Genomic DNA, 23,368 nt, shown 5'->3' with positions numbered 1-23,368 from the left:
GATGAGAAAAATCTTCATTGACTGATTTTTTTTATGGCTAAACAAGCTAAACAAACCCTCTTTGTTTTCATGACTGAATAAACTGAATAAACACACTGACCTTTTTCATACGTTTTCATACTGCTCGTTCATTCTGTTATGGGAAAAATAAATACTTCTGAGTTTGTATAAGTACCTTATAAATATTGTAAATATTAAACTTCTGAGTTTGAATTTCTTCTCTAAAACTACATAGTGCCCCTTTAAAGGAAAAATCACAGTATTAATCTAGAACTGACAACATAATGTCTTTAGGTATTTCTTAAAAAATCACAATACTGTTCTGTAACGTCGACTGCAGTTGTGTTTAGGCTGGTGACATCACGAGACGGAGGCGGTTGTCCCCAAATGTCCAAGCAAAGTTTCCCACACGAAAGCTGGACTGAGTGAAGTTTTAGCATTTCCAGCTGGGACATAACAATAGCATTTTAAGTAGGGAGCTCATATTATCTGCTGTTTTTCCTCTTTGATGACAGCATAGATGAAGTTATGAATGTTAACTGATGCTGCGGTCAAACCGGGTCGCTTTCTACTTTTCTTTATACAGACGCGAACATCTCGCATGATCAACCAGCGGTTAGAGGACAACAAAGAAGGCATCCTCGGTCGTCCCACTGTTATACTGGTGTGAGAAAGGCACAGGATTGGCACTGGTTTCCATCAGCAAACCCTTGTGTCTTTTTGCATAATACATTTTGTATTAAAACTTTTTGAAAAAAGCTGTAACTGTGTTGCGTCCAGCGCACAGTTTATCCTAGCAATCGAGAGAGAGAAACTAATTCTTATTATTTTATTTGAGCAAAGTAGAAAATATTTGAACTCGCAAACTAGATCTTTGGTTTTTGTCTTTCCCTGTCGCGCTTTAGAAAGACAGAAAATGAAGGCCACAAAAGGTTTGTTAGATAACTAGCTTCTTGACAGAGAAAATCCATCATAGCGAAGGATTGTGCACAGGGAAGTTCACTGACATTCTTCATGTGATGGGGGTAAGGTGTATACTGTATATGAGCTGTCCTTGTCAGAGCAGTATCTGTCCTGAAGACCCCCAAGTCTCTGAAGTCTCTTCTCCACCACATATTTAGACACTGGCGCAGCGCTGGGATGGAGATGAGCACTGGGTTGGACAGACCAACTGGCTGTGAAAACTGTTGATGCCCTGCCGGCCGGCAGCCACCCCCGTCTCGCTGGTGCCCAGAACGTCCGAGCAGAGCGACTCCACGGCGTCCAGCCTCTCGATCTGTACCAGGCGGGTCAGGAGGTCGGGGATGCTGTAGCCCGCCGTGCTGACTCTCTCGAAGAGCTGCAGGCCGTCGCTCATGCCGCCGATCTCGTCGCGCTTCAGCCCGAAGCTCTCGGCCAGATGCCTCCACGTCTTCACCACGGCCGCCTCGCTGCTGTAGGAGGAGCTCAGCATGCGGCTGGTCTTCTCCAGGCAGTCAAAGGGAAGCTCAGTGGGGCTCAGGCCTGGACAGAGACAGGAGTGTTAGAACTTACTGTAACACAACCACAGTTACTTATATCAAGATTTAAAGGGGCGATATGTGCTGTTATTTTCATGTTTTGGTCTTTGTTCTCACTTCATCTACTTTGCTGCTGTTGCATTCAGCTCTCATGCGCTAATATTTGATGTTATCTGAAAAGATGCCTCTTTAGGCATTAGGGGGAAGTCATTTTTTTAACAAACATACAGTATTGATTAAGTCCGACTGCCATTTACTGGTGAAAATACGTCTGTGGAGTGAGGTAATGACTTCTTTCCGCCAAAGTCCTACTTTCTCAAGCAATTTTCTTAAAAATGTCGGTCGATACCATGTCTCACTTCAACACAGACATAACACTTCATAACCCGCTCTAAAAAGAGTTTGTCTTCCCCGGAAAGAAGTGAAAATGCCCCCACAGTAATGACAGAAATCAATTCTTGATTACAAGGCTTGGCAAGATGAATGACTTACCCTCTGTCACATTGCAGGCTCTGGCATACAGATCCAGGATCTTTTTCCTTCGACTCTGAAGCATCTGCGTAGTAAAAATAAAAAAATAAATAGCAGCACAAAATGTGTGATTTCCAGATCAAACTGAACTACGGATCTGTTTGTAATCATATTTTTACGACAGTAACATCTTTAAAAGCTCCCTCTTCCTACCCCTGGGGTTTTATTGTTGTTGTTGATTGCATTCACACTGCTGATGTGGTTGGTGCTGGCGATGTGGTTGGGACTCGGGATGTTATTGGTGGTTGTCCCGTTGCAAGCTGGGTCACGATCCAAGAGGCCCAGAGAGAGCAGGCAGAGGTCAGGCTTGTTTCCCAGATTGACGAGGCACGGGTTGGGGTTGTTGGTCTCGGCTGACCCTTGCTTGTCGGATGCCGCCTCCTCGTCGCTGTCGATGCTGCGGCTCAACAGCTGCTCGTTTTCTGATGACGCATCATTTTCACTGCACACAAAGGAAAAACACATTTGAACATATGAAGCTTATAAACAAAAAATTGCAGGTTTACAGGGGGTTGTGTGCTGGTCTATGTCTTGGACAGGGCGCACTGACGTACATGAGCTTCAGATGTGCAGGCACGAGGATTTTATTACCTTTAGACTGAGCCAAGGTGACTGTTTCTTCTCTTTTTGCTAAGATAAGCTAACCAAATGCTTTTTCTCATTTGCTGTGCAGGCATCATATGTGACTCTCGGCAAGAAAGTGAATAAGTGTTTTTCCCAACATATTAGATCAACATGTTCTCACTCCCAAGTCCTCAAATACGGCAGCTCAGTCAGTGGCCTTGGCAACAGATCACACTGAGACGCATTGCCAGCCATTTCCTACGGTACGGATGTAACTATTTTTAATACGCGTTTGACTGTCACTGCTTTGTGCTCAGATCTATACATACATATGCACCATTTCTCGTTCTAGTAAACAAAATAGCGTTACGTAGTGTTGGTGCTGTATGACATGATTTCATGCTGCAACTGACCGCTAATGTTGTACAGAATGACTCTGTGTCTCTGCAAACTTGATGAGCACTTTGACAAACGAGCGGGAGAAGAATGCTGTTGTTGTTGTTGCCATAGCTGCTGATGTTTCGGAGCCGTTCCTGTGATTGACTGAAATAGCCCTGCGTTTTACCACATGATACCATGTAATATCATTTTATTACCCGGCCTCTTCCTCCCTATGCTTGTTCTGGATTTTCTCCCAAAAGCACCTTGTTGACAGAGATGCTCACAGAATGCCATTGTTTCACAGTCCCACGCTCTTCTCCTGAACGCTCACACAAAATGGCATTGTTTCCCGGACATCTAACACCCACTCTGGCAGCTAAAGCAGTGAGTTAGCACATCCTCTGGCATGCTGCTATACCACACTGTTTTACTGCTATTGATGCTGAGCCGTGTGTGTGTGTGCATGTGTATCTCATCTATTCTCTTATTTACACCCATATATTGCAACAGCGTATTAATCTAAGCATGTTCACTACAGGGGCTGTAACATTTGAGCACAATGGTTCACTGTAGGTTTGGTGCAATACTCTAAGCTATCATCGACTCCCACACTCCTCTCTCTGCACATTAGCCACTAGCGGCTATAAAGCAGCATTGTCTGCGCATGGGGGATGAGCTAAACGCAGAAAGACGAAGGTGTGAAAACTGTCGTTCTTTGTTGTCTGCCAGGACATGCTTTTCACCTGGCAGTGGTTTTAGGCGAAGCTTGGAATAAATACCCTCATCCATGACAACTACCCCCTCTGTCAGTGTCTTAAAGTTTGCTAGGCTGCAGGGCTCATCTATGCTACCTCACCAACCCCCCCAGACCCACTTCTCTGCCTGCTCCAAAGCCACATAATGGCTCTCTGCTTCATTAAACACAAAACAAGAAAAAAACTGAACTTGCTTTTAACATACCTTACACACACACACACACACACACACACACACACACACACCCACACGAATACGCAGATACAGAAAGAAGAAAAAAAAAAACGACCAGCAGCAATGCTATTACTACTGCAGTGACTTGTTCTGTGGTGGCTTAATTACGGGCAGATGCTGAAAAAAATTACAAAAGCTTCTTTCTGTTTTGCAAAGTCTCTCTGACGCCACATACAAATACAGAAAAACACACACACACTTATAATGTGCACTTAAACACAGTAGTGTACAATGTTTTATACACATACGTAACATTCACTGAAGAATGAGCACAAAATAATGTGTAAATATACACTGATACAGTAGATAGACCTCTTTCATATACAAGTAGTATAAAGAGCTAAAAAAGTCCTCGTAGGAAGGAGGCTGGGTCAAACAAACACAGGACTTTAACCCAGGCGACAGCTTTTCATGTCCCGTGTGTTACCAAAAGTCAACGGTGAGTTATTTTAACTTGCTAATGAAGTCAAGTGACATCACATACGTAACATAGTCATTTTAAACCAAACCACGATGCTTTCCTAAACATAACCAAGTAGTTTTAGTGTCTAAACCTAACCAAACTGTGAGCATATCCAGTTCACCTACCTCTTGCACACTGTAACATTGTTTTGGAAAAGGTGATACATGTAATTTTTGAGTCACTGACAATCAATCCATTCAGTTGTTTAGGTATGAGGATGTGTTTGTTGTAATATTAGTGAGTGAAAGGCATTTGTGTAGGTTTTTATGGACAGGAAACGGTTTAATGTGGAGTTTTGTGATAAGAAAATAAGTTGAATTGACTTTGACTTTGTACTGTAACTGTAACAAAGTCGGTGTAAATCTATTTCCAACCTCAGTGGATGAACTAATAATAAGACTGGTGCCAAAGCTAAAGAATCGATTTGACCGATTTGACCTACTCCTTCATCCCAAGCCTCAGTGGTTTATCTCCAAACTCACCCATCATCAAGGTAATCAACAAATGCTCTTAATGTTTTGTAGGCTTAGCATCGCTAAGCTCACAATATGCTTGTTATCAGCTTCTACCAAATCCAGTGTTATCCAATTATATTAAGAGTAACAGTGTGGTGAAGTTGTTTGAGAATCAGACGCATCTCTCACCTTTTCACCGCCTTCTGAGGAGGAGCTTTCATTTTGTCGAACTCATCTTTCTCGGAGTAGATCACCACATTATCTAGAGAGAAAAGAAAAGATACAGAGGTTTGTAAGTCAGTAAAAATAACACTGCAAATATGCTCAGATCTGGAAGAGTTGTGGTTCCAACATCTGTCATCGTTTCTTATCTGAGACGCTGCATTATACCCAAACTTCTCCAAAGATCTGCTGATGATTTAATGCTCACACTCACACTTTTTGCCGAACAGCAGCCACTGTGGCAACACAAGGCAATAACAGGAGTATGGCCGATTTAACTGACCTTCATTTCTTGTGTCTGCGGTGCTTTTTATTCTTTCAAAAGTTACACAATCTGTGTTGAATTCTTAGTGAATGTGCACGCCTCATTTCGGTAGCATATGTGTAATCAAGAGAAAAAACAAAAACTTTGGGTCACACTTTGAGAGCTTTTACATTTATTGACATACGAGCACGAGCAAAGCAGTCCAAAATTAAAGATGTAAATATAGAAAAGATCTCATATCTGATTTTGTGAGCTCTGATCTTTAGTCGCGATGCAAGACAGGATAACACCACCATGTTTTAATCGATGTTGGCATGACTTGAAGCGCGCAAAAAAAAAAAGGACAGATTCCTGAGGCGAACAGGATGTACACCACGCACAGAGGAGCTGCAGTCTGAACGGCGTATAAAACAATTATATTGACTATTATGTTTAATTACACGTATATCATGGACACTGATAGGGACAGACAGCGTAATGAGTGAATACCTAAGTGGAACAAATGCTGTGTGTGTGAGAGAGAGAGAAAGAGTGTGTGTGTGTGTGTGTATTTAAGCGTCTGTGTCTTTCATCTCACAACCTTATTAAGTCCGTGTCTACATGAGTGACAGCTAGCTCCGGTTGAGCTCCGAGCAATGGGCTTCTATCCCATATTCACACGCAGCAATGCATTCACACACACACACACACACACACACACACACACACACACACACACACACACACACACACACACACACACACACACGGTAACAACCGAACATTAAGTGACAAAGCAGACATTTATTTTTTAATCATACTGTAACTACATAATCATGTTTTCTTATCTATTACATTATTAAGTTAGCGACCATGTTTGACCACATAATGCTTATGTGGCTACAGATACACTAGGTGTGTGTGTGTGTGTGTGTGTGTGTGCATGTGTGGGTTCTCATTCACACCACATGTAAGTGGTTAGTCAGTCAGTCTGCGAGTGAGATTGAACAGAGCATCATTGTCAGGAGAAATGGCGCCTAAAGCAACGTATGGCTTCAGCCTTGGAAGCTTCACATTCCACCATGATGTACTCATAATACTGCAGGTCTGTCAGCCTGCACACACACACACACGCACACACTTGCATTTGCATACATTATGCTACCAACATTAATATGCACATACAAACTAGACAGACACATGGAGCCGACTCTATAATGTATCATCGGTGGAATCTGATTCAGTCAGTTCGATAAGATGACGCTGTTTGTTCGGGTACGTGTTGAATTCAGAAGTAATCAGCATCGTTTTGGTTGTCGAAGGGCAGATTTTAACCTGAACTTGAGAGTTGAACTGTCGCACAATTCATACTTGTGTCGTCACAATAGTGGAATTTGTAACTTTGATACAACACCTTGAAATATAACGGTAATGGATACCATTTTCGATGATCATTAAAACACGAGTTATGGAGTATTAAGAAATATTTTGCTCATTTTTCTACATTTAGAAGATGACATAAGCAAAAATACCAGTGGAGGCACCAGCGGATTACATTTCAAATGTGTGTCAACTTGCTGTCAGAAAGAAGAGTAAAAGGCTCAGCTCAGCTGGGGTTGGTGTATCGATGAGTGAAGCCATTTCAAATATTCAGAATCGATTTTTACATTAATTCACACAAACATCTGCTCCACAGACTCTTCTGCCCTGAGTTCACTTCTGAAGAAAATAGTTACAAACTCATCTGCAAATTGCAGCTTCAGTTTGAATTAAATCATTATCAGCTGAGCCCAGAGCACCACAGGAAAGTGTTGGATAATACTACAGCGGACAGATAACATGCAGTGTTTGGGCTTAACATATAAGCCAGACATACAGGTACCTGAGTCAAGGTTGGAGAGGATTTCGCAGCAGGATTGAGCAGAATTACATACAGTGTTAGTGTAATCACTGCCGGGTGACATCTGTTCAGACTGACAGTAAAGCAAATTAAGTGCTGAGTCACATTTTTGAGTAATTTTATAGTCGTTAAAGCTAAGGGTGGAAAAAATAATTATAGCCTTTCATGTTACTATAATTATATAGCATTGTGTCTTTGTACTATTCAGAGTGTAGTTTTAAGTAGTTTCAGTTTAAACTAGTTTAAGTTTTATGGAAACGATCAGTTATGATCAGAAATGATCACTTCTGTTTATTTTTACTGACAATGTTATGAAGAAAAATCAGCTGGTCTCTACTGTACACAAACAGGCTCTTATGTCATTGCACTATTGTACGCTCATACTTTGCTTTGTTTCCAAATTGTATTTTTTTGTTTTGTTTCTTCGTATTTCAACATATCCTCTTGTACTTTTTGCATAATGAAAGAAAAGTCTTACAGTGAGCGCTTGTGTGATTTGTAAAAGTAACCATACTGAGTCTGGAGCTCCAGCAGTGAGTCAGGATATAAATAATATGATTATTTATGTTTCATTTAAACATCACAACTGTAATATAATCCAAACCAGGATAAAGCTTCTAGTGCACATGTAAACAAAGTCTGTTTTTCCTGCTAGGGACCCAAAATTATGAGGCCAGACTGGATTTAAGTCAGTTTGTGAGAGACACTAAACAGGAAGTCATTAAGAAGCTCAAAGGCTGCGTGAGCTCATTAATTATTCAATGTGTGTGTGTGTGTGTGTGTGTGTGTGTGTGTGACGTCTCACCAGGGACATCTTTCTTGTCTTCCTGTTTGTTGGCCTGAGCTTCCACAGCCTTCACGACTTGTCCCGAACAGCATGCTGCAGACACACACACAAACACAAACACACACATGAGGAACGTCATAAAACATATCAACCTTTGACATGAGATCGTGTGTGTACGTGTGTGTGTGTACGTGTGTGTGTCTCACCCTGGCCGCTCGGTTTGGCCTTCAGGATGTAAAACATGATGATGAGGACGATGGCGATGGCCATGATGAAAATGGTCGACATGGCAATAATGAGAGCCGTTGCTAGGTGACCCTGCCCGGTGGGATCTGAAACATGGCGGCAATGATGTAAAGTCGTAATATTAAAAATCTGCGTGTGTGTGAGACAGAACAAAGACAACATGGGTGGTGATTGGAGCTCGATGAAGCTCGTCTGTATGTTTTTGCCTGTGTGTATTTGTGTTTACCTTTATGTGGATGAGGGAACACAGTCGTGCTGCCAGGGTCAATTACAGGTTTTTCTCTTTGCCCGCTGGTTGAGCCTGTGAAACACATACGCAGACACACACTTTGAATCCTAGTTCATTAACTGTGGATGTCTTGGTGACGGTATCTGCGGTCTTCAAACATAGGGAATCTGACCAATTGTTATTATTTCACCATTTCCTGATATCAGCAACTGAAAAGATGATGGACAGCGAGAATCTGAAGGGACCTCAGACTATATTTAAAGGTAAAGGTGGGTGGCTGTGGCAAGATGACGGTTTTTTTCTTTTTCTTTTGTGTGTTTCTTACCTCTTACTAGAATTTCGTTGTACACCTGTGCAATGACAATAAAAGGATTCTGATTCTCTGAAAGGATTCTGAAAACAACATATTTGATACCCTGTTAGCTTACGTTAGACAACAGCTAACATTAGTCTGAAACCACTTCCTAGCTAATACTTGATATTGTTACAAAATGGGATAAGAAAGGCGACATTATTCTAAAATATCAACGCACATCTTGGACATGTTTGTTTATATGCTAGCGCACCAGATGTAGCCTAATGTTAGCTGGAAGCGGTTGGATGCTCATATTAGCTAACGGGTGATCAAATATGTTGTTTTACCTCGAAATATTGCTCAATATCCCTCCAGATTTTTCACTATCCGTTGTCTTTTCAGTTGCTAATCAATCAGGAAATGGTGAAAAGATAAAAATGGTCAGATTCCCTCTGTTTATATGACTGACAACTGAGAGTACAGCAGCCAAAAATTTGCTTCACATAAGCACTTGAGCTTCCCACCCTGAGCATGATATCAAGAAAATGGCTGCTATCACAGGAATAACACACACATATTCACACCTGCATTTAAATTAGTGATTCCAAGTCACTTTAGGTGCATGTTGTTTGACATACAAAAGTGAGCCAACTTTGATTAAAGGAATAGTTTAACATTTTTAGAGAAATGCTCTTATTTGCTTTATTGCTTAGATCAAGACAAGAAGAACGATACCACTCATGTGCTTGTACTGTAAATATGAAGCTACTGCGAGCAGCCGCTTAGCCTAGCTTAGCACAAAGCCTCTTTCGAAGTGTTGATGAAACAAACAAGATATAAAATGCAAATTATTGAGCTTTAAAGGTGCTTGTAGGTGAAATTTATTGTTTCCACCTGTTTCCACTGTTCTTGCTAAGCTACGCTAACCAGCTCCTGGCTGTAGCAACACATCTAAGCTACCATACAGACACGACAGTGGTATCAATCTCCTTCTTTAATCTTAATGTTGAACTATTTCTTGAAAGTAGTTGAATGATTCTTCTCTAGTTGAATGAAATGCTGTCTGGCATAGACAACACAGCTTTGTTCTTGCATTTGATTGACCTTTTTCCCCCCAAACACTGTTGCATGACTTCATACTGCAAGCAGTAGCATTTGACAAAAGCAATTGTCTGTCCGTACAGCAGTCTTTTCTAAGCCTTCTCCTACCACAGTAAACAAACTGTGTGGATACAGGAAGGAAGCTCACTGTCCAAATTTATTCTATTTCTTTCTGTTCACTTTCCAATCACCTCCCCCTCACTCTTCCCCTTTGGTCTCTGTCTGGATAATTCATCAACTGATTTTTTTTCTTCCCTCTCGCTCTCCTAATGAACCTTTAAACTCCCGGAAAGCTCATAAATCGGCTCTTTTAATCAGTCTTTTATTTCAAAGAGTTGATAAACTGTAGACCTCTCTGGCATGTGCCCTACCGCTTCCCGCGGTCTCAGAGCCTCATGTCATCACACACACACACACACACAAACACACACATCAGTTGCCCTGTGGCTGCAGACATTAACTCGGGGTATGTGTTTACACTCTCTGGATAAGGATATGAGCCTGAACTGGAATTCTGTTTAGCGTCTTGTGGTTTTAATCTCCTAATCATGTCTCGCAGGCTGAACACACACTGCAAAATGATAATTCTGCAGGGCAATCAGGTCCAAACAAACTGTGAGGCGCAGAATTACAGAGCAGGAGACAAATAAAAATATCAAAGCATTTTTTTGTTTGAGGTAAGAATTGTGATACCTCAAAGCAAGGATAAAGTGAAGGTTAACCTCTGATAAACAGTTCTGTGTGAAACTGAGATATCAAGTTTATACAGCTTTTGATCTATGTTGCTGTCATCTTTTACAAGTATTTACATGTTTTGAGCCCGCTTAGAAATGTTAGCAAAAGTCACTAAAATCAACAGTGGAAATGAAGCGATGCCTACAGACTCCTAACGTCTGCCTGCCAAAGAGTAGCTTCAGCGCAAGCACTAACATGCTAATCATCTATCTTTCTCATACCCACTGAAGTTTTAATTATCACACACACAGAGCGAGGCAGGAGCCGGGGTAATTTACAGATTACACGGCGAGTGTCAGCCTGCCTTCACCCTGAGTGAGCAGAACCCCCGGCTTTCAGCTCCTTTTTTTTTTTTTTTTTAATTTACGGTTGGGGTTGCATTATTTATACTGTTATAAATTATCATCTGTAGAGGGTTTAATTTTAATTAAAATGTACCACAGAATGACTGAACAAATAGGCAGAAATACAGAAGGCTCTGTGTGATTTTTATCTTTTATCCAAACCAATCAAACTTAATTTTGGGAAACCAAACTGCATCAATGGTTTTAATTAATGACTTTTAGGTTGTAATTGGAAAGGATTCAATTATTTCTTATCATCTGTTTTGAATCTCCCTATTTATAAAACCCTAAATCAATAATCACTTCATTAAATTTGACAGGAAGGTGGATAAATCTGTCATTTTTTTGTCATTTTTTTTAAACAGTTATTAGCTACTGGTTAGTACACAGGCCAAAAAAGTATTTTAATAAATGATTAAATCTTAAAAGTACAAGGCTCAACAGCCCTCTTTAATTCAATCAAGCCTAATGCAATATCAAACCACCAATAACTGTCCGACCATTGGGTATAATGAGCGTAGTCTAGCTTACTCTCCCCACAAATACGTCACATCCATGTGGATATACTTCTAAAACTATAAAAGACACTGGTGGACTCGGACATAGTGCCCTCTTTGATGCCCCTACAGCAGATAAAACATGAGTTCCCTCTAGGTTGCCCCTCCAGTGGACAAAATGTGGTGAAGTGCCCTCTCTTCTTTCTGCACGCTGGCCCCCCGCCGCATACATGTGGTGCCCTTTTTATTTTTTTCGCCCCTGCCCCTCAAACATCCCGAGTCCGCCAGTGACGAAAGATAATGTTAAAACCATTGGTACCTTTCTGAATAGCCCTTATCTCAGCTGTACATTGGTGGTAGTTGCAGGTTAATATCCCTATTTGTTACCTTAAAGTGACGACCCTCTATGAAAACATAACGGATCAAAAAAGACTTTTATGAGGATCTGCATCAAACTGTTCTCAGTCATAGATAAAATCTACTTAAATACACATGATTTTTTTTCATCAAGATCCATGCGTTATTCCCTGAGAAATTAACAAAAATGGTGAAAAACGTCCTATCTCGCAATGTTAAAGAAAGTGAGAAGAAATTCCTGTATCTGTCTCTTTATCCGGATCCGCACCAAAAGTTGATGGGGACTATTCCCGGCCGAGATTCATCTTCCACCCAAGTTTTGTGCAAATCCGCTCAGTAGTTTTTGTGTAATCCTGCTCACAAACCAACTTAGTTTAGGATAGCTTAGTTTAGCATGAGGACCAGAAACAGGGGAAAACAGAGCTAGCCTGGCTCTGTCCAACAGCAACAAAATCCTCCTACCAGCACCTCTGAGTTCACAAGTGAACAAGTTGTACTGTATGTTGTATAATAATAAAAAAAAAGTGATAAATCTTAAAACAAGATTAAATTACTTTCCACACGAGCAATGTTTTCAGTCGTGTTGCGTCATTTTATCTATTTTGCTCTTCTCTACAGTGTCAATAATTCACTCATTTCCATGCCTGAAGAAACAATTAGGTTACTGTTGAAAAGTGTTTATACACACACACACACACACACACGCACACACACACACACACACACACACACACACACACACACACCCATATCCCTGCTCCGCCTTCACACCCTCTCCTCTGCAGGCCCGGGCTGCTTTTTGGGGTTTTCGTCTTTCCAAACACTCTTATTAAATATGACACAATGACAATAACATTCATTTCCGGGCTCTTCAGTTTCACTCAAAGGGGGTTTCGAGCAATCATGGGCCCATAAATATCATTCACACAGCAGTATGTATCAGTGAGGATCAAAAACACTGTTCGGATCCCGTTGACATTTGTCACATCTGGACAAACCCACAGAGGGCTCAGCAGGACAAAATATCCGGCTCTAGCTCTGCAATAAACTCATCGTATTCACAGTTTTCTTTGATTTTTTTCTACAAGTACACAAGATGATGATTAATTACATTTTTAGTCATTTATCTTTTCCAGTGAGTCTTGAAAGGATTTAAAATAAGCACTGAAACATTACAACCACAACATTTAACCACTCATGCCCTTCTCAGAGAATACAACCAAGAGCTCACCTATCAAGATCTTCAATATCTTGAAAGTAGAAAGCAGGATGCTAACAGAAATAAAATAGACTTTTGTTGTGCGCGATGAGCACTTAGAGAAAGACGTGATCATATCTTCTAGGATGGATGAACATAAATTAAAGGTTATTTATGCCGTTTACAGAAGAATGAATTGACTGAATGAATCAAATCAAAAATCAAACAGGGGCACATGTCTTTTTTTTTTAATCTTAAACCATCTTTTTTTTGTCTCTTTCAAGACAGCTGCTACAGTGATGATTGGATCTTCAAGTGCTTAAATCAGAGTGTTTGATTTTCAACCGGACTATGTAAACTGTCATCTTCCTCACAGAAAAGTGTCACACCCAATTTTTTCCCCATCTTTGAAACAGGTGGGAAAAAAGTTTTGGCAGGTGATTTTTTTTTTTCTGTCAGGATCATTTTTTTAAAAGGTACTTTTTCATCTTTCAACAAGTGAAAAAAAAAATTGGCAGGTGAAAAAACAAACGTTAGAAAATGATCCTGAAAAAACAGTTTTTTCTCACCTGCCAAAACTTTTTCTCACCTGTTTCACAGATGGAAAAAAAATAATCTTGGCAGGGCTTTTCTTTTTTTTTCACCTGGAAAAACGTTTTTTTTTTTTCCTCCTCCTGTTTTGCAGATGAAACGAATAAAGATTATCCTGGCAAAACCCCCTTTGTCATCTCTTCTTAAATCATTAACAACATTTAGACCAGATTCAAAAAATGGATCATCAAAATATCAGAAACTTATTGTTTGCTTGACTGCCATCTACTGGGGGTGAAGAAACGTTTATGAACTGACAGTGAAAAGGAAACTGAGAAATGGAGACATCCTCTGGTAAATATTAATGTCGAGGGATGTGGTCGCAGCAGCACTTGGCGCCATGCATGCATGCACACACTCAGATGCATGTACACACAGTGTCAGGTATGCAGGGTAATGAGTGAGGCAGTGAGGTTAAGGATGAGCTGCCAAACACCCCTCTGGGGCCGCAAAAACAGAGACGCAGGATGTTTGACTCCCTCTGACAGGAGAGGACGGTGACCGGAGGGTCCGGGAGAACTCAGCGCAACCTTCAACCTCTGATTGTTCCCTCAAACTAACTCCATGCTTTTCGACATCTGCTTTCACACAGCCTGTCCCCTTTCATTTCCTGTCATTTGCATATACAACTTTAATGTTTGGTAGATTTAAATCCAGTGGAAACCAGGTCAGTGTTTGGAGACAGAGAGCTGTAAAGATAGAGGCTGAAAAAGAAAAAAACTTCAAAGTTGAGAGGAGAATAAAACAGGGTGTCATGAAGAGGTTGGTCTTACATTCTTTGGTGTTTTTTGGTGCGTTCTGGCAGGAGTGGCAAACCATCCCATAGAGGTTCCTGGGTCTGTTCTCCAGCATGTAATACCTGAGAGACATAAAATACATGGGTATAATCCAGCAACTTGTTATATAATTTGGCTGCACTAGACCTGGTTACAGGTAACTTAGCAGAGAGAGATCCTCCAAGAGAAACTTCTTAAATTAAAATCTGTTTCAAACAAGTAATCGCAGGCATGGCAGGTGTGTGTACAGTACGTGGCCTCCCTACCGTTTAGACATACCATACCTACATGGTGCATAAGTATGTGGAAGCAGCTGAGGTGAAAAGTTTGACTAAGTGAAGAAATGTACATAATTGATGCCCCGGAGACACTAAGTATGGCTCGGTACATATTATCGCCCTGAGTCATGAAGCGGCTGTTAGAGGCAAGAACAGCAGCAGGCTGCAAGGAGTCTGTGAGTGACTGGGAGCGGCAATAAATCATTTAGGCTTGAGAACACGAGCGGTGTGAAGACTTAATGTATGCAGCGTGCAGGTGATCAACCGAAGCCTTTCATATGTGTTGATGTAGTCGGAGCAGCTGCTTCGAGCTCGTGCTCGTGGACTCGTGAGCATCAGAAGAGTTCATGAAGTGATTTCTAAGGGTTTTGGTGAACAGAAAGTTGAGGGAAAGTTGTTTGCTGGTGATTAATTTTGGATTTCGTTCTTTTGACATTAGTCACTGTGTTTTGGCTACGAAATTACAAATGTTAAACAGATTTGAACAGCTGAGCAATCACCGCCGGACTCATTTATGACAAACTGTTCAACACTTTCTGTAAATGTTCCACAGAGCTTTAACTCAGGCTGTTTTAATTGTGACTATTGAACACAACTGTATTTTGATTTTATATTTAATTATTTTCATTTTCATCAGATTATCTAACATAAAACAATCGTATTTTAATGGCAGGCTTTTAACTAGATACTTGTTGGACTATCTTTTCTTTGTCAGTTTATCCCCTTGTTATTGTTTTATACTCTATGTCACTGTAAATAAGGGTCACCCCTTAATGATCTCTGGAGTATAAATAAAGGTTGATATTTTGACTGATTGATTGACTGTTCTTCATTCTATTCTAGTCAATTGTTTGTTATATGATACAATCATGTAAAGAAAATCTCCTTAACATTTGCAGATGTTTGTCACTCCCCGTTCTAAAATTGTCTTAAACCTTTAATAAAAATCATTTTAAAATATTTAGAGGCTGTAAAGACACAAAATGCAAAAGCTGCAACGCAGGTGGAGCAGCAAAAAAATGGCAGTGAATTACACAAATATCATCTCTCTTATATCACAGCAAAATAGTATTGTGACAAAAACAGACAAAAAGCCAGCAAATTACTTGTTAATCAATAATAAAGTTATTTATATCAAGTTTCTTTAATATTATTACAATAAAAAAATAGCAGCTTCTCCAAAACTTAAGAAATACACATCTGCACGAAAGTTGCAGGAATAAATAATGAACAAAACTCTGAGACTATCTATCCGGGCTAAACAATAACCGTTTTTCAGCTCTAAGCCTGATGACGCTGATGAACGCTTGGAGCTGAAACATGTTCATTTTTCACCCACAATAAAATACAAGGTTTGTTCTCTGAGATTATTTTTTGTTGATTTTGATTATTAATAAAAAAAATTCACATGCAATTTTCCAGCCACCTAAATTTTTTGTAATTATTATTGTCACGACTTGTGACGCGCTGTTACCTATTATTGAGACATCGTTGATATATCCACATGCAATTATTACTTAATTACAGCTTATAACACAAATTATTTTTAAGTGCTACTGAAGTTGCTGACAGGGAAAGCAGCGGATAAACACGTCTGTCATGACAGATTCATTCTCATATTCCTCCAGGTCTTGTCCTCGGCTGAGATTCAGGCTTCAAGTGAACTCTGTAACAACCGTTCAGGCCTGTTCTGTTCTGCATCGAACATGTGCGGACTAACTGCACCGTACAAAGATCTGTACATACGGTACGCCATTTATAGCACAGATGCTGAGCACACTCGTTCCTGCAACAATCACACTAATCAAAAGCAAAGACATCCTGTGAAAGGACAGCAAGAGCCAAGAAATCTAGGAGGCGGAAGGACGGCATCCAGATCGATGACAAGAGGAGGAGACTTCAACATCTCTGCTGGAGTCAAAGGGGCGAATAATCATGAATCTCTCATATTTATGCTAATCGCTTCAAGGCTTACTTAATTATATACTGCCCACATTTAATTGTGCATATCAGATGAAATATGAGTCAGAAAAATAATCATGTTTTCCCTCAGCAAATAATTATGTGTAAAATATCTACTGCGCAGCGGGAGAGCCAAAGTTAACAACGCTGTTAGAAATAAACAGTTTGGGGTCGACAAAGCCAATCAGTCACTTTCTTCAGAGAGGCAAAGGGGGAGGAGGAGTGATGGATGATTGGAAGGACCAGCAAGGAAGAAGTGGAGAGGAAGGTCTGCTAACGTTTAAGCACACACTCGTTGACTTGATATTTTAAGTGACAGCGGCGTAACATCCACAGCTGTTGTATGCAAATGGAGAGGCTCAGTGTGTGTTTGCACACAAAGGGAGGCAGTGTGTTTAGAGGAAGACAACAGGGTGGTCCCTTCATGTCAAGTCATGTTACATTAAAGAAAATGTGTGCGGACTGTACGTGAGCCAACAACTGAATACAGTCGTACTGCGTAATGTACATATACAGCATCTCTGTTTGTGTATGTATGGTATATATTATATAAATATTATTATTATTGTCTCTTGTCTGAATTAAGTTATGGTCCTACAGTATAATCCTAATCTATCTCAGCAGTAGTGTATATTGAAAATGTGTATGAAAATGTGTTTCTGCATGCTCAGAAGAAGAGCCCGACCAATACTCAATATGTCGATACTGATATTTTAGTAAATATTCCGATAACGATATATCGGCTGATATACGCATACGTTTTTTAATGATCCCTAAAATGTGGTTATTGAACGCTGCAATGTAATTGGTGCTGGATATTTTACAGTTGAACATTAAACTTTATAATAAAAAATGACATCAGTGCACTGAAACAACAAAAATCACTGGGAATTTAATAATAAAAAATACCTCAAGCATCATTTTCTGCATCATGTTCTGTTAAAAAAAGGTTTTAACTGATAGACACTGATATAGCTGTGATAGGCTAATAGTGGCCAATAATATCAACCAACCAATATACAGGTCGGAAGTTAAAAACAGTATTTTGTTCCATTATTTTTCATTTACAAATGTCCTCGACCACTCTCAGTGAGTGTTCCCGTGGGGGGGAATTCCTGGATATTCTTAAATCAGGTCGGGTGCTATAACTTCTCAAATTTGCTCATGGTGTGCCGTGTTGTTACATGTCAGAGCCGAGCTCGCTGAGGACTCGCTGAAGCGTGAAATCGCCCTATGTGTTTATTTTATGCAACGTGTAGACACAAAAATCACAAGAAAACTCTGAAGCTTACGGCCACATCGCCCTGAGCGTGCCCGATCTCGACCCATCTTAGATGCTGAGCAGAGTCCGGCCCGGTTAGTGCTTGGTGCTGAAGCCTTGCAATTGTTTTGCAAAAATTGTCTTTGCAAATGTTTTATGAGGAAGTAAATTCATTCAACAGATTTGTTAGACTTCAGGATGACATAAAGCTTTTTCTGAGGTGGACAAAGTAAATACTTTTAATAAAGATCTCTATGTTTTTGAATGATCCGCCGGCCAAATTTGGCCCGCCAGATGTAAACATTACCTTTAACAAACATATTATTATTATGATGTTTACATTTTTTGAAGGTAAAAATGCTCTTTAAATACATATTATCCTTATTCATTAATTTTTTTTTCATAATCTGAGCACGGTGCTTAATTTTGGCTCCTGGCCCACCATCAAGTTTAAGTTTTGGCCTGCTGAGGGAAAAAGTTTGGGCATCCCTGATCGAAGCGGTCCTGTGAGCTGGCAGAGTGCGTCTCGGTGGTTCAGTTTTCTTTTAAAAATGTGGTCACAAACTCAATGAAAGCTGATTATAAACAGAAACTTTTAGGACACCAATAACAATAGTTCTGGTATTGTGTGGTAAATGCCTCCTGCCTTTTTTTGTTTTTAACTTCATGGGTTTTGATGGATTTTGTGTTAATGTGTCGGTGTCTCTTACCCTGGTAAACAGGGTCCACACTCCGCGTCGCTGTCTGGAGTTCCCGCTACACGAACAGTGGCTTTGTAGAGGGCGTCACAGTCTTTATGCCGTCTGCAGATCTCATACTTCCCTTTGGAGTATTTCCCCTGCGGACACGGCACACAGGCGAAGTCCTCATCCTTCACACCGTAGCCACAGGTCTGCAAAACACACACACACACACACACACACACACACACACACACACACACACACACACACACACAAACATATACGTTTTGGTTAATATTTCTCTCCTGCAGTACATTTGTTGAAGTGTGATTCTTCATAAACTCAACGCTCAGTGAGATGATTTACAACACACACACACACACACACACACACACACACACACACACACACACACACACACACACACACACACACACACACACACACACACACACAGGGACCTCTGTGACCAATCAGATTCCTCTTTTGTCATGTATTGCCAGATTAGGACATGGATAGAAACAGATGTGTGTCTGTGTGTTTGTGTGTGTGTGTGTGTGTGTATGTGTGTGTGTACAGCTCTCCATGCCTGGTTGTGTTTAAGATGACCAACTCATCATTCTGTCTTCGACCATCATCTCCTTCTTTCTCTGTACGTTAATTCCTCTCAGTGGGGAGGCCACACACACATACACACACGCACACGCACACACACACACACACACACACACACACACACACACACACACACACACACACACACACACACACACACACACACAAAAACACACACTCTCTCTTTCATCTTTCATTTCCCTCGTCCTTTCATCCGTCTATTAAAAGAAGCCAGTGCCTCTTAGCTCTGGGCTACAGTAGACCCACTCTTAGAGAAATCTGATATTTCTTCCCTTTTGTCTGACGTCCCTAAGTCTCGGTGTGATTGTTTGATATAAAACTTCGCCGAGCTATCGGCAAAATCTTGTCGCTTTGGGTTAAAGCTCGCTTTGGATCTTCTGCACACAGGATCACAGGCGGAGAAGTCTGCTTCTGTTCGTCACGCAAAACTGTTCCGATCGAAAGCTTCTTTCTTTTCAAAGCAAATTTGTCACCTCTGTAAATCATGCGTGTCATTAATCTAGGAGGTAAGGGGGGTAGAACTCAGCTTTCTGTCATTGCTGAAAGTTGAAAATGAAAGGAAAGAAGGAGGAGAAAGAGAGAGGGTGATGACAGGCAAACAAAGTTCCCAAGCAGAGTCAAACCAGGGAGGTTGCAGTTAATGTTACGCATCTTTAACCCAAGGGAGCTTTCACATGTCATGCCTTGAAACTTCTTTAATGTTTCCTCACCTCACCATCAATTTCATCGCTCATTAAAAGTTAGAAAATTGGAAAAATAAGACTGACTTCAGTGCTACATCACAGACAATCTGGATACAAGATGCACGATGTCTTTATCGCCGTGTGATGTGCCTGTGTGTGTGAGCACGTACTTTCTGAAGCCTACCATGTGAAGAGGAACCCTATGGTTATCCCATGATTAAAAGGGTGTCGAGAAACACACACACACACACACACACACACACACACACACACACACACTTGCAGGGAAAGCTCAGGGGAACAAAATAACACATGAATTACAGACTGTGGCAGCGAGGATCAGATGGGCAGGAGAAAGTGAAAAGGAGGCTCTCATCTCAGTGATTGAACCTCTTTCTTCTCTGGTGTTTCTATCGCTCACAAATGACTAAATTACTCTTTATGACAGAGCCGTGTGCTTGTCACACTGAGCCTCTCATTGGAGTCTCTGTCCTGCTTGATTTTACAAGTTCGAACATTGTTGGGATGCTTACTAGAAGCACATGTTGGCTTAGTGAACACAAGGCAGGAAGGAGGGAAGTAACACACACAGATGGTACAATCAGGAGACTTTAAACATGCTTTTGGAGCTAAAGGAGAAAAGGAGGGAAGGAAGCTCACAAAATCTGGCCTCATACGCTATCATGGGGGGGATGCAATATTAAAATACGTCAAAATGCTGGACTTATATGCACCAATCAGCAATAACAATGTAGCATTAGCCAGCGAGCTACTTTCCCACTGAGACATGATCAAACTAGTCGCGATTGTTTCACGCTTGCTATAAAGAAAACAACCATAATACATTGAAACAACATTCGGTTTGAAGTGTAAAAACCTGTCGGTAGGGCCATGTAGTTCTCTGCAATTGTGACGTAATGTGACATAATGAAATGACATTTCAACCAGCATTAATTACATAATTCATGTTGAGCATAAGAAACACAACCTGAGCAGACTAGGTCCATAAATGTATTTATAGTACTAGTTCCTCCATGTTTCACAGGTTGATCCAGCGCTAATTTATTGCACTCTGCACCAATTCACTTGAATCAACACACAACCTTTAAAAATAGAAATCAAAATAATACTCAAATAAACGACATTTGCTGCACCCGGATAAATTACAGTGGCTATAACTCATTCTGTTCACCCTTGAGTGCGGCTGTCTCTCTCAGGTGGGTGTGGCACCCCGGGGTGCCAGCTGAAGCGTTTACCTTGGCCCCGTCTGCTCTGGCTGTCGGCAGACTGACTGACGGAGGCTAAATCACTATGTGGCTACTGCAAGTCATTCAGCGTAATGCATGCCTTCACACCGGTGTCAATGAGAGCAATAAAGCATAAGACATTGTTCATTTGAATTTAGGCACCGTTCACTGTGCAGCTATGTGTGTGGTGGGTGGTCCGAACAGAAATGACACGTCGGTTCAAAAGGTCAGCTTTCAGGCTGTGTTTTGGATTTCAGGTGATCAGTGATTGATTTGATACTGAATACGCAGCTGAATCCCTCACCCTTCCCCCAGTTCATTGCAAATACTGATAATAAAACGTTCACAAAAGTATAATTACTGAAAAAAACCACAGAGCAATAATTATAATGACAAACAGGATTATAAGCTAAATTAATGGTTTTCATTCGTGTCTCACCATATGCGGCTCTTGTCCTGGCTGGCACTGAGGGCAGGCCTGGCAACTGTTACTGGTCTGATTGAAGAATTCGTATTCTCCACAGCTGGAATACTCCGCACTGGCAAACATGCAACACACCTGGAGGGGACAGACAGAGAGACAGGGACATAAAACGTGGTTAATGTCACATTAATGACATTTTCTATGTGTGAAAACAAACATGTGACTATACGTACAGCTAGAACGGCCAACAACATGTGAATTAAAGGGGCATTATGAAGTTTTGTAGAAATTCAAACTCAGAATTCTAATATTTACAAGATTAATGAGGTAAAAATACAAACTGAGGCATATTCATTTTTTTCCATAACTGAATAAACAAGCTGTTCTCAGAGGAAAATAAGGTCCCCAGAACACTGTCTGAAGCTAGAAAGGTGGCAGGGTCCACCACATACAAACAAACTAAAACAATATGAAATTGTGTTGTTCTTTAAGGTCAGTTTGTTTATTCAGTTTATTCAATAATGAAAACATAAAGAGTTTATTTAGTTTGTTTAGGCATAAAAAAAATCATTCAATGAAGATCTTTCTCTTCTGATTAACGTTTATTCTCCAAAACATAGTGCAGCTTTATGTAATAAATACATGTTGAAAAAAGTATTTGTGTTTGAACTCATGAAAACAGACCTCTTGTTGTTGTTGCATGATCCTGTTCTATCTAAAATAAAACCCAGACGGGCGAGGCTCCTGTCTTTTGCAGCATCATGTTGCATTATGTGCGGTGCAAACCTGTGGTGGCGCAGGTCGATTTTTATGACAGGTTGATTAATTTTATAAGCTTAGGTTGTGCAGACTAAGGATATTAAGCATTTTAAGATAATCTACAGAGTGATATAGAAATAAGAACAATACTAACGCAGACACAGATGAAACTATAAAAGCAGCTTTGCACCAAAGATGAGCAGATCTCCAAAACAAAAAAAAGTAAATGTACAATAACTAGGAAATATTTTGCTCATGTTTCCTCATTCAGAATTGTTTTCACTCAATATGTTTGTAAATTTATTTGACCAAATTTAATGAAAAGCATGGTCAATTTTTCTATTTTTTACATTTTTTATTTAAGACACGATTTCAACACACGGATGCTCCAAGAAATCACAATAAGCAAAAAATATTAATGCAACGACTGGCAGACCAGTTCACACACGAGGGAGAGGTTGGTTAAAATTAAAGCAAGGTGTTCCCAGAAAAAGCCAGAACGGTACTGATCAGTTCTGTTCAGTACATCATCAAACTAAATGAATCATACCCAACATGTTGCCGGCAGACTGCTGACTGCAGACGCAGTAAGCTTGTTGATTTGTCACATTTCTTATCTAATCTTTTTTATGAAACTGTAAAAACACACAACATTTTGTACATTTGCTTGTTCCTGTTGAAAACATTTAAAAGTCCATAATGATTCATACTCAACATCTGCAACAGCAGTAGAGAACATTACTGCAGGGGAAGTCGGATGATTTATTCAGCAAAACCAACAGGCTACAAATCAACGTCACCATTTTAATTGGTAAAAACCAAAGAGCAAAACAACAAACATCACATCCGGACTTGATCCTCTGTGATACTCAGATTAGTGGAGATCATTGTTGTGTGTCCATGAGAGAGAGGGAGAACGTTTGCACAATACCAGATTAACTTGTGTGTCCATTGTGTGTGTGTGTGTGTGTGTGGCATTGTGTCATTGTGGCTCACTGTAATAAGTAGCAGCTGGTATTTAAAGTTTTAC

General features: G+C 40.4%; 1 protein-coding gene across 1 annotated transcript in view; it reads right to left on the bottom strand.

Moving 5' to 3' along the window:
• Positions 1 to 251: 251 nt before the first annotated feature.
• edar (ectodysplasin A receptor) overlaps positions 252 to 23,368 on the bottom strand; it is a 41,122-nt gene continuing 18,005 nt past the window's right edge. The window contains exons 3-12 of the mRNA XM_073473816.1: positions 21,595 to 21,714; positions 18,617 to 18,798; positions 14,403 to 14,488; positions 8,509 to 8,583; positions 8,243 to 8,368; positions 8,055 to 8,129; positions 5,073 to 5,145; positions 2,184 to 2,472; positions 1,992 to 2,055; positions 252 to 1,503 (exon numbers count right to left, since the gene is read on the bottom strand). Coding sequence (XP_073329917.1) covers positions 1,118 to 1,503; positions 1,992 to 2,055; positions 2,184 to 2,472; positions 5,073 to 5,145; positions 8,055 to 8,129; positions 8,243 to 8,368; positions 8,509 to 8,583; positions 14,403 to 14,488; positions 18,617 to 18,798; positions 21,595 to 21,714 — 1,476 coding nt within the window. The 3' untranslated portion in view covers positions 252 to 1,117. The remainder of the gene's footprint in view (positions 1,504 to 1,991; positions 2,056 to 2,183; positions 2,473 to 5,072; positions 5,146 to 8,054; positions 8,130 to 8,242; positions 8,369 to 8,508; positions 8,584 to 14,402; positions 14,489 to 18,616; positions 18,799 to 21,594; positions 21,715 to 23,368) is intronic.

Source organism: Pagrus major, chromosome 9 (genome assembly GCF_040436345.1).
Source record: "Pagrus major chromosome 9, Pma_NU_1.0".
Taxonomy (NCBI): domain Eukaryota; kingdom Metazoa; phylum Chordata; class Actinopteri; order Spariformes; family Sparidae; genus Pagrus; species Pagrus major.
This window is presented reverse-complemented; position numbering and strand designations above follow the sequence as displayed.